Here is a 12,593-nt window from a genome sequence, read left to right as displayed (position 1 = left end):
TACAATATTACAGAAACAATATAAATAATAGCTACAAAATATTAAAAAGTGTGAAAATGACTTTACCCCCTAATTGGGAGTACTCGGTGAATATGCATCAATGGACATGTATGTACTTCTTGTTTGCTTGGTTATGCAAAAACAGAAAATCATCTGTAAGCATGTTTATAGTCTAGAGCTGGGGTTCCGTAACACAAAGATTAGCGATCAATCGCTAAATGAATTGACTAATCAAGATCAATGTTACATGCGCATTTGGCGCAAAATACTGACCAGGAACCAATCAGAAGTTTTCTTTCATATTAGCTTTTCATCGCTAATCTTTATGTTACGGGGCTCAGGACGTTAGTAGTTGTATGTTTGGAAAACCCTTCACTCACTCACTCACCCACTATCACACCAATACATCAGTCGTCTCTCTTTTCACCTTTAGTAGGAGAAGGTCAAAAGAGAGAGGACTGGTGTATTAGTGTGTGGTTGAGTGTAGGGTTTTCCAAACAAATAACTACTAGCGTCCAGATCTAGACTAGCATGTTTAGTCCTTGGATGAAGAAAAGACAAGAAATGATAAGATAGAAGAAGAAGCAGGAGAAGAAGTAAAAGAAGAAGTGTGATCTGATCTATATCTCCACCTCGGATACAATTTTTGTAATGTAAAAAAAGAAAGAAGAAACAATTTATTTCAGACGAAAAATACTTGAAGGCACTTAGGATTCAAGTTTTGATTTCCTATAAGGCATGCTGTAATCATCACACTCTATGCATGTAGCTCCAAAATACAAACAATCCCATGTTCAAAGGGTTAAATGTTTACTTGTTATTTATGATTAATTTGTTTTGCCTAACTTACTAGGCTATTAACCAAAAATCTGTGCAACAACTTTGAGCAGGAATCCTGCAGTCAAAGGGCTAAGCATGTTTTACAACAGCTTTCCCATACACCTCATTAGGAGGTGCAGCACCAGCCCGAGTTTGCTCAATCTCGAGATTTAAGCCCGATCGGCCCTCTTTGCGATTTATCTCGAGATTCAAGACACCCCATCTCCACCAGCGCAAGAAGGGCAATTAATGCGCGAGCGAGGCATCGATGCATTATGGTCTGACGCCGTGAATACATAATCCCGAGTGCGTCTGCACCTGCGAATTAGCGGGGTAATTCGTAAATAGCGTGCTATTTTGAAAATAATCCTAAGTTGACTTAGGATTGCAATCTCAAGATAAATCCAGCGAACTATCGCGATGATTGCGTCTCCATTAGAAATAATCTCGAGATCAGCTGGATCAGAAATAGCACGATTATTTGAAAACTCAGGCTGGTGCAGACGACCCTATAGTTTTGTCAATGGTGAAATGTAAGGAATATCGATGAAAAGGATTTCTGCAGGGAAAGACGCACCTTTATCTTTTGGTAAGGTTTCATATGGTTAATGCACTGTATGTAATTCAATTGTCTGACATGACATGAAGATTGCATTTTAGTCGGAATGGTGTTTGGACAGACCCATTTTAGAGTAAGAATAAAACATGATGGTCCTGCGTTGGTTGCGGTTGGATGTAAGCGAGACTAAATAATTTTCCCTATAGGTCTTCATCAGGAAATGATGAATTCATTACATTAACAGGATCATATTAATGCAATGCGAATCACACAATGCGTAAAAATCAAGTGTTTAATTAAATTCTTCATTTCCTGATAAGCCCTATGGGCTAAAATTAGATATTGTCTCCCAATACATATAGTTGTTTTATATAGAGTACCTAAGTGATGACGTCACAAAAACTTCTTTTTTTTGCATTTCAGCGTTTTTTTATACCATATTTTGGTAGCGCAGGATGAAAAAACCCCACTACCAAAATTCGTTGAGAATCGGTCCATGGGGGCCTGAAATATGACCTCATGAATACATAATTAGCCCCATTGAAGTCAATGTATTATTGGCCTGGTTCCTAACTTTTAGAACCAGGCAACTAATACATTGACTGTGGGGCAAATTCTGTATTCATGACATCATATCTTGGGCCCCCATGGACCGATTCTCACCAAATTTTGGTAGTGGTTTTTTTTTCATCATGCGCTATCAAAATAAGGTATCAAAAATGCTGAAATGAAAAAAAAGCTTTTATGTGACATCATCACTTCGGTAATCTATAGTTGTTTTATATACTCGTCTTCTCATTTTAAAGTACATGTACATACGCCTAAAATATCTTTAGGAATTGAAAAGGTTACTGACAACATTCTGCATACCTGTAAGGTGCAAGGTCCAGTTTACACAATCCATAATATCAATAGATTCCATCATTAAGGATGTTTACCATTGCAATCTTTCTCTCCTGTGTACACCAGTCAAGTGACTGCTGCTGATATCAGTATTGAACTAAAGTAATATACTACCAAACATAAACACATAAGTATTGGAAAAACTTGTAAGAGTGTCATTATTATTATTAATATATCTCACAAAAATTCCCAAATGTTGAGTCCTTCTGAATCTCTGTCATAGGTCGTCTAAGGAGATAGTCTTTGCCTCTACTTGCCGCTGAGGTGAACTATGTGAACTACCCGACGTCAGCGTCGACGACGACACCGTATCCAAACTCCTCCTCCTCCTCGGAATGACCCCCGGCGACCCTCCCTTGACCCCTAGGTCATCTCCATATGGTGGAAGACTTGATCCGATGGGCAGAGTATAGCTCTTTCTTGATTTTTCGCTGTGGTTCTCGTACAGCCCTGGTCTGAGGGAAGCGAAGAGGGCTTCGTCGTCGATGTCGTCATCGGCATCGGGACTGACGGGGAGGTACTCTGTGTAGCCGTGACCTAGCTTGGCCTCAGGGAGGTATGGCTGGGTAGCAGAGGTTCCCACTGAGGGATAGAGAGATTTTAAAAGAATTATAACTGATAGGCTTACAATATAAAGATAAATACCGGTTGTGGTAATGATCTAAAAATGAGTTCAAACAGAATCCAAATAAAATTACCATCCATGTGTTAGGATATATGTGCCAAATAGCTTTGGAAGAAAATGTGGAACTGATGAGTAAAATAAGCACAGAATTCCAAGCAATATATTAATACACTGTCCCACACACATTTTTTTTTTTTTAGTGATCATCTGAATTATCGGTTTTGAGCTAAGATTTCATGATTTCACAAAGATATAGATATATGACAATTTGTTGACAATTAACCTTGATTGAAATAATTTTTCCTGCAACAACTTTGTTTTATAATCTACCTTTTACAAAACCTTATATATACATATATCTCATTTAATCGGGATAGGATGTGATCGGACCTCTGATAGAATTGAGTTATTATTATATTATATCAATGGCTCTGAATGCAGTGATCCATATTTTGAAAATTATTTATATTATGACAATTATGTAATCATTCAAAGTAATTCTTCATTTTTGTGCACTGCACATTGCTCTAATTTTTATACGGTAAAACAAATCAAACCAATGATACTTGGAAGATATAATTGGTCAAAATATTTTTCAACTTTAAACACTTTCACTTGATAAGCAGCATACTGTGGACTTGGTAATTGTTTAACAGTTAGGCAAAAGTTTGTAATGAAGAATCAAAACATATTATAATACTACTAATAATATCAATAATAAATCATTTATAATGGGCCTAGTTCTTTGTAACTAGACATGGTAAAAATGTCACCACAATCATTTACAACAAATGTGAAATAAAGTCCTGAAGGCCCCCATGATGTATATTCTGTAGTCATTTCTTTGTAGTTTAAAGCTATTACGAACTAAACTTATTGTTACTAAATAGGTTCATTATTGCGGAATGAAATAATCGCTAGAGGGTATTCATTTGTCTCGCAATCTACTATGGTCAACAAGGAAATTCGTGATCACTCTCGCAAAGAGTGTTCACTAGCTTTCTAGGAAATTTGTGATCACTCTCGCAAAAAGTGTTCACTAGCTTACAAGTTGCAGCGGCACTCGAAAGCTCGTGAACTTGTAAGCTAGTGAACACTTTTTGCGAGAGTGATCACGAATTTCCTTGTTGACCATAGTAGATTGCGAGACAAATGAATACCCTCTAGCGATTAAACTTATTGTTATTTAATATTATTTCATTGCACACCATTCAAAATGAAACGTTCAGGTTATCATCCCAAATGGATGAAATATAAGTCAGAAAAAAGGACCACAAGCTTCTTAAAACTAGTATTCTAATTATTTGAACCTTGGCCAGACCGGGTCATTTCACCGAGATTTTTTTATAGCTAAGATACTAGTTATTAGAAAGTTATTTAAGCATCCATTAGAAAGAAGACGGTTTAAACTGCATCGAAATTCATTTTCTGCTCTCAGCTGAAGAAATATGTCAAATGAACGCTTTGAGAGCTTCATAAATTTTCCTTTGTAGAGAAAGTGTTCCATCATTGAGATAAAATTGTTAAAAGTTTGAACATTTTTTTCCTACCTACTTTTTTCTAATTCCAGAGGATATTATTGTATAATATTTTAGCACAATGGACTTAAATACATTTCATTTCTTAGTAAATGTTAAACTATAGCTCTAGGTAAAAGATGCTTTGAAGTTCTTACATTGTGGTAGCCTATACTACAAGTAAATTGGCAAAGGGGGAAACTCAAACTTTTTGTGATACTAATATTTCATTAATAATAAACTATATGGCCCATATGTATTACTAAGTACACCATTTGGTTTCTTTATTGCACTTTTTTTCGGAAGGGGGGAGGGGTTTACACCAAAATATCCCATTTATTTTCTTGAATAAAGGTATTAGTAAAATGCATGATATAATCAAGTAAATATTAGAAGTCAGAGTCTCAAATTTACCCTTGGAAACAGACTCTTGACATGGCAATTAAATATAAGAGTTTTATTTCAATGTTGTTGTTTTTTTATTAATATTTTACTTTGGGGAAAATTTGAATAGAATACTTAGCCTATTTAACGTTAAGCACCCAATTCTATCAGTCATGCATCTTATTAATGGCAAGTTACACGTTCCTTTTATTAGCTACTATAATACCTCAGCTCATAATACATTTTTGGATGAGAGAAACAATTTGTAATGGTCCAATCAAATGTTTTTGATAAAAACAAGTTTGATAAAAAAAACATAAGGGATCCAAAGCATGCATGATGTGAAGTCTACAGTGTACACTGATGATGTCACACTGAAAAACACACATTCAAATAAAATTCCATGCATAGATATTCATAATAAATGCATCACAATAGTTAAAAACCTAATCATTCATATTAAATAAATACACAATGAATTCAAAGTTTTTACCCTTCTTAGTATCTGTTTGAAAGAGGATGAAATTCAATGTGAAATAAAAATGTGATTCATGCAAACACAGCATGCAGGTCTCCACAAAAATAAATAATGAATCACAAACCTTCCAAGAACTTTTCTAATCTTTTCTATTAAAGTGATAAGAACCAATATGCTCATATCCCTATGTTTATTAATAAGTAATTTAAGCAGGTACAATGAAGACTGCAAAACTTGACTTTGCATAAGTCAAATAACAACCCAAGAGAAAGCATGGTCATATGCAGCACGGGGGGAGGAAGGGCAGTTGCCCCCCAGAAATTTTGAAAATTTACATTTTTTTGCTGAAAATTTTCACAATAGTCGCCAAAAGTATGCGCCAAATCCTTCAATTTAACTTGACAAAATGCAAATATGCCCCAATGACAAGCTTGGTCGCTTCGCTCCCTCGCTTTTGAAAATTCTTTTTAAAAAGTTTATGCGTGCTGCCCCCCCAGCAAAATTTTTGTTCGTACGGCCATGAGTAGACGCAAATTTTCTGAACAAAATATACAATACATATTTCCATCTTGTCTGTTAAATTTTGCCTTAGCTTGACAAATTTCTGTGGTACTAAGAAAGATTTAGGAAACTTCCACTTATCAGGGGAGGAGACAACTAGTTTTAAAAAAAAAAGGACCCACACAATGTATTAAGGACTACCTTCAAGTTAACGCACATGCACCAACTTTATTTCTTTATTTAAATATTGAGATAATTATAATATCAAATAAAATTCAATATTTCACCATGCAGTAACCGTTATGAAACCTCTAAAAGCGACTAGACCTACATGTATGCATGCATTGTGGAAAACCCCCAAACACAGTCCTCAATAAATGGTATAAACTATAATGTTATTTCAGTTTATTTCAGTATGACAAATTAGGGGAATGATATCAAATTAGGATATATAATTTTAAAAAAATATATATTTGTGGGATTTCAACTCAATGTGATACATCAAAGTGCAGATAAAACTATGGGACAATCTACCAAATATGAGTGTAGGAACATGTATTGAGTCACACCAAAAATGTGAAATGTGATATAATATGCAGTTGTATGATATCATATGACATCATAAGTATGGCATGCACTAAAAATTCAAAACCACAACATGTACATTCCGAAAATCTATTCAAGAATTCTTACATAAACTTCATAGCCTGCAAGAACGGCAAAGTAGAAAACGTGGAGGAGAAGAAACGCAGATGATTTCAAAGCGAAGATCAAGAAAAGCAACATACGTTAATCAGAAATTGCATTCTAAAAGCACTCTAGGATTCAAAGATTTTAATTCCATTGCCCCCCTAATCTCTGGCTTTGGTCGATCTTTGATTAATTTAGAATGCATTGCTTTTAGAAAGTCAAAATTTAAAATTCAATCAGTAAGTCTTGTGCATATAGTTGGAAAGCGATTACCTTTGCTCCTTTTCATACTAGTTTGAATGAAAAAATATAAACAAAACAAATCACTATATGTCTTTTTCATAAACAAAGTGGCAAATATTTGTTGCATCATTAAAAAAATCAAAAATAACGATGAAATAACATTTCGACTGAGCTCAGCACATTTCAGTAATAAGAAATATTTATTTTATATTTTTCAAATGGAGGCCAAAACCCCATAAAGTAAAAAAGACATACATTTCTTTGGGGAAAACAGGCGTGAAATTATTTGTGAAATCATAAAAACAAGATGCATCAATTCAGTGCTCAATAAAAAATTCCAATGGAAAAAGATTCTGAAATGCAAGGTCATTAATGAATATCAATCACATATTTTGCCATGAATGATTTCTTAAATATGAAAAAATACATTTTTTATAATATCTTTCATTAAATATTATTCATCTATGCAGTACGTAATAACCTGACATCTATATAGTGAAAGCTAACATGACAAGACTTCACTCTACAGTACATTGCCCAAGATCAGTTGGTCTGGGAGAGTGTGTTTCATGAAGCAAATAAAGAGTGATTTTTCACCGATTAAGTTGCTCTGAGCCAATCAGATGCTAGGATTTCAGTAGCTTATAACAGTTGTTAGTGAAAAAATGACTTTATTTGAATCATGAAACTCTCCACAGATGCACATCCTAGAGAGAATGAGAAACTATAACTTAAACAATTTCCAGTTGACCAGTTCTACATTTGAAGTTGATAAGAAAATTTACTCACCATTGGATTGAGGTCTTGAGGAGAGGGGTGAATCCGTGCCCCCCTCGCTACCGGTATTAGGATCCAGATCCATCCCATCATAGGTTAAAGTGTACCTGTCATCCGCGGAGGTCCGCCCCTTCACGTTACCCTCTTCGTCAAACATATGACTGTTACCCCCACGGAATAAACTCCAAGGTCCGACTAATGGTGGTGACGTCTTAACAGGCGCCTCAACCTTGTTGTCATGGTTACACGGCATTGATTCAATGGTAGCTGTAGTCCTTATAGCATTTGGTTTCTCCGAGTCGTCCCCGGAATCTTCGGTATTGTTATTCACGGTCGATTCGGACTCGTTTGTGACGTAGTAGCAGTAGCCTTCATCTTTGGTGGTTGGGGACGTCTCGAAGCGGTTGAGAACGGAAGAGTAGCTGGTGGAGGAGATGGAAGACCTTGCGGATTCCGTCTCCGTGTAGGATTCGCTGCTGGCCAGTGGGGCTAGACGCTCGTGCACTGCAGCACCCTCGCTTGAAAAGTTTGAGGCAAGGTTCGTAAGAGTTGTTTTGGGCCATTCGTTTTGGGAATTAGTTCTTAGTTTATCATCAGGAATAGACTGTTCTGCTTCGTCAATCAGCATCCATTGGTTTCCAGAAACACAAAATCCAGGCAGGGACAATGTTATTACCATGTTCAGAAGAGGATGATCCCATAGAAAATAACCAGGATAGAATCAATGAAAAAAAAATGATAATAAAGAAACATGAATAAAATATTTCTAACATAAAGAAATTACAAGGTTTAGAATGAGCTAGGATGACTTTTGCCAATTATATTATTGTATCATATTATTTGAAAGACGAAGTCTAATTTTCATATAGGCTGTATCTCACCAGCAAAGATTCCACTGCAACATCTTCCATTTTTGTTCTAAGAAAGTCTCTGAGATATCACTGCAACAAAAATGGTTTGAGGTCTCACACAGGTGCAACTTGCAGGAGACTAATCAGAGATGTCTACAAGCCAAGCATCAATCAGCTTTCTTGAAAATCTTGGGGAAGTCACCAGTAGTCTCCTGTAGTTGCAGCGATGTCTCAGAAGCAAAACTGGAGATGTTTGAGACAACAGTCTCAGTTCTTATTAGGTCAGTAACAGATCAGTTCTGGTACCTCCATACCTGAAGCATGAGGCAAGAACAGTACCTGCTCTTCCGGCGATGAGGGGAAACTTAAAGCTACTAGATTGTCATTGGATTTGAAGGTTTCAGGCCCAAAACTAAACCTTGTCAGCATTTCAGTATCAGATTGCAATGAAATTCCTATCACTTAATGAATGGATGATGATTAGTTCCAATACCTACGTACCTGAGGCTTGAGCCAAGTACGGTACTTGCTCTTACGTCACTGAGTTGTCATGAGATTCTAAGGTTTCAGGCCCAAATTCAGGTGCCAAATTGCAAAACAGAATCACTATTACCAAATGAATGGAGATCAGTTGTAAGACATATACTTGAGACAGGAATGCCACCTGCAGGGCACCGTCTTACAAAGAGCAACGTCAACATCCGTTATGCATGTTTGTTCAAAATATTTTCTAGCTATGATGTTTATTCATGCATTCATTGTTTTCTTGAAAATTAACTGTGCTTCTCTTTGCATACAAAGGGCATTGTGCAAATTTTTCATAGAAAAAAATTATGACACTGATGGATTTCCATAGAATTATGATTGATCGGATTGTAAGACGGGGCCCTGTTCTTCCAGCATTGAAGGGAGACTCAAAGGCACTCAGTCTTCATTTAATTTGAAGTTTTCTGGCCTGAATTCAGTTGTCAGAAGTCCCTATCAACTCAGGAATGGAGATCAGTTCTAAGCTCTACATACCTGAGGATTGCGGCAAGAATGGCACCTGCTCTTCTGGGGTTGAGGGTAGACCTGAAGGCAATAGGTTGTTGTTGGATTCTGAAGCTTTGTTTCCCCATCCTCTGGTAGGTGAGGATTTGTTGGAAGACCCTGATGATTTGGAAGGAGAATCCTGGAGATTTGTGGAAAGAGGAAAAAAAGAGAAAATGGAAATAATCAAGGATTTCAGACAAGAAAAGTGATCTTTGTTAATATGTTTACGGGAACCAGTTAGTTCTCGGCACTCCTCAGTTTGTTCATCAATGTGAAGAGGATCATTTAATCTTCTTGGGGTTTGGAGAAGTTAGGCTGGGTGGGTCAGCAGATGGCCTGTCAGGCCAATCTATGCCCTAAATAGGCTCTGGCAGCGTGGTAAGGGAATACTGGCAGCTGATACAAGGTTGGTAGTCCTTGCCTTCCTAGCCTGTCTGTGTTCTACAGACACTGCAGTCCTGTTGGCCTCGCATATTTTGGCACCGTCATGAATAGCTGTTCACAAGACCCAATACCACTATGCCACTATGAGAGAGATATATTATTTCAAAAAGGTCCCATATATAACGTATTTCATAGACCTGCCCAAGAGTACGTAGGTAAACTCTAACCATAACTAGGTGTTTCGAAAAGAGGCTGAGTGAAACTGACCAGTCCATCGGTGACCGACAGATGGACGAGTCGCAAACGGACAAAACAAAACGGCCATGTCCACACAACAATACATAAATCTAGATGAGGAAATATATGTCTTAAAGTGGTCTTTAGTAACACTGAATTTCTTATGTACTTTTTAGTTTCAGCGGTTCCCGGCCTCCACAGAAAAATCATCGACTTTCCCCAGTAAAAAACAATATATATTGACTCAGCACTAAAACCACAGAGAAAAATTCACACCTAGTTACCAAGAATGCGTTTAGCATTTTAATTTATTTGAATGCAGGATAAAAGAGCATTGCTGATTAAATGCCCTGCTCACGGGCATAGGTGCCTCAGCCGCGGATCGAACCTACCTGGAAATGTACAGTGTGAGTGCCCTCTCTTGTTGATCTCGCTGGTTTCATCTGCAGGTATGATGAATGAGATGACGATGAAGAAGGTGGTTGGTTGAACTCTTGACTTGGGGATGGGGGACTCATGGGGGCCCTCCCGACCTGCGACCAGCGCTTTGGTAGACCGTGTCTCTTCCCGTACTCCATGCACTAAAGATAGATATAAATACATAAATGACATAACAGAATACTAGACAGTAATCTGGACGCAGACCAGGGATTAACTTCCTCACAAAAACATTACAGGCCTATTCTGCCGTCATAGTCAAAACTATACACTGACAGCAAGATCTAGACTAGTTACTGCACCGTGTTTAGAGCTCTCATTAAACTTTGGGACAGATGATCCTTGGTTAAATGATGACACCACAGATTAGTTAAACAATATACACTTTTATAATCTAAGTTGGTGTTTTCTGCCTTACTAGTCCAAAGAAGTAATTGAGACTAAGATCTAGGTCTTGGACCATGTACAGGCCTTGTCTAGAGCTCTCATGACACCCTCCCAGTAGGTAACCCTTGAATTATCTCTTGATGACTTCTTACATCAATCAAATAATACACTTTTTAATATCATTTTCTTCCTCACTACTCTTGACTAGTAACTGAGACCAAGACATAGATCTTGGACCAGATACGGACCTTGTCTAGAGCTCTCATGACACCACCTGGTAGATAATCCTTGGTGAATTATCTCTTGATTACATCATACATCAATAAAATCATACAATTTTTACACCATTACATGACCTTTTCTAACTTACTAAACATCTAAACTAATAATTTAGACCAAAACTTGGTCTGGACCAGGTACAGACCTTGTCTAAGGCTGTCATGACACCTCCTGGTAGATGATCCTTGATGATTACAGGTGAAATCAGAACCTCACTGAAATCCTCGAGGTCCCTCCAGATACCATAGTAAGCACAATCTTTCTTACTGATACTGGGTGGGAAGAGAGATAGATGGAAATATAAATAGAGGATTATAAATTAAATTGTTACTTCATTGGTATGGCATTGCTGTTACAGAAAATGTGCTGAATGGTGAAAATCTATGGTATATTGCACTGAAAAGACAATTTCCATTGTTGAGTTGGCTTGCTACCCAGGACAACAAGCAGAGTATAAATCAAAATATCTGGTTTGCACAATATAGAGTCACATTTCAGTCACTCCCTCATTTTTTCTCTCAGTGTATCAATCGGGCCATTCTAAAAATAGATATTCAAATTTAGGATTAGATTTATATTTTTCAATGAGATGGGGATATTTGCTTTGCAATGATGGAATGTATAATCATATATACGTAAAATCATCAATCAATTCTACACTGGTGAACTAAAAAAAAATGTATCCTCTTTTTAGACTTAATGGTGGCAGCGGTGGGATCGACCTTTTCACTGACAAATTTGCTCTGAGCCAATCAGATGCAAGGATTTCACTAGCTTACAACAGTTTTCAGAGAAAATCACTGACTAGTTGTTTCATGAAATGCTCTCCAGGGGCCCGTCTTACAAAGAGTTGCAATTGATCCAATCAATCACAACTATGAATGGCCAGTAATGTCAACATCTATTATGCATGTTCGTTCAAAATATTTTCCAGCTATGATGTATATTCATGCATTCATTATTTTCTTAAACATTCACTGTGCTTCTCTTTGTTTACAAAGGACATTGTGCAAATTTCCAGTAGAAAAAATTATGACACTGATGGATTTCCATAGAGTTACAAATCACTGGATCAATCGTAACTCTTTGTAAGAGGGGGCCCTGATGTTCATGAGGGTGACCTAACATTTGCTCCTGCTATAAATGCAGGTGTCATAATCATTTCTTTGTAGAGGTAGAAACTGTGATGCAGGTAATTTTATCAGCTACTTACCCCTCTCTCTTGTGGTTATTCCTGACAATCTGCAGCACCCTCCCTGGTAGGTAGAGGGGGCTGTGCGTCGACAGCACCAGGGCGTGGTTTGTGGGATGGAAGGCTTTGTCAAGTCGACACGGAAACGGAGACGGGGTGTCCACATCTTCGACGGGGGCCAGGTTTTTGGAGTGGACAGTGCAGCAGCATAGGAGCTCACCCATTATAACTCTCCACTGGTTTGAAGGAAAATATATATACAGTTAATAAAGTGAAATGCAGTCTAATATGTGAGTA

The 12,593-nt window shown here is 37.2% G+C and overlaps 1 protein-coding gene across 1 annotated transcript in view; it reads right to left on the bottom strand.

Moving 5' to 3' along the window:
- Nucleotides 1–2,415: 2,415 nt before the first annotated feature.
- Nucleotides 2,416–12,593, bottom strand: part of LOC135157923 (diacylglycerol lipase-alpha-like) — a 32,873-nt gene continuing 22,695 nt past the window's right edge. The window contains exons 10-15 of the mRNA XM_064115121.1: nt 12,318–12,532; nt 11,250–11,376; nt 10,393–10,581; nt 9,368–9,518; nt 7,509–8,105; nt 2,416–2,863 (exon numbers count right to left, since the gene is read on the bottom strand). Coding sequence (XP_063971191.1) covers nt 2,499–2,863; nt 7,509–8,105; nt 9,368–9,518; nt 10,393–10,581; nt 11,250–11,376; nt 12,318–12,532 — 1,644 coding nt within the window. The 3' untranslated portion in view covers nt 2,416–2,498. The remainder of the gene's footprint in view (nt 2,864–7,508; nt 8,106–9,367; nt 9,519–10,392; nt 10,582–11,249; nt 11,377–12,317; nt 12,533–12,593) is intronic.

Source organism: Lytechinus pictus, unplaced genomic scaffold (assembly GCF_037042905.1).
Source record: "Lytechinus pictus isolate F3 Inbred unplaced genomic scaffold, Lp3.0 scaffold_20, whole genome shotgun sequence".
In the NCBI taxonomy this organism is placed as follows: Eukaryota; Metazoa; Echinodermata; class Echinoidea; order Temnopleuroida; family Toxopneustidae; genus Lytechinus; species Lytechinus pictus.
This window is presented reverse-complemented; position numbering and strand designations above follow the sequence as displayed.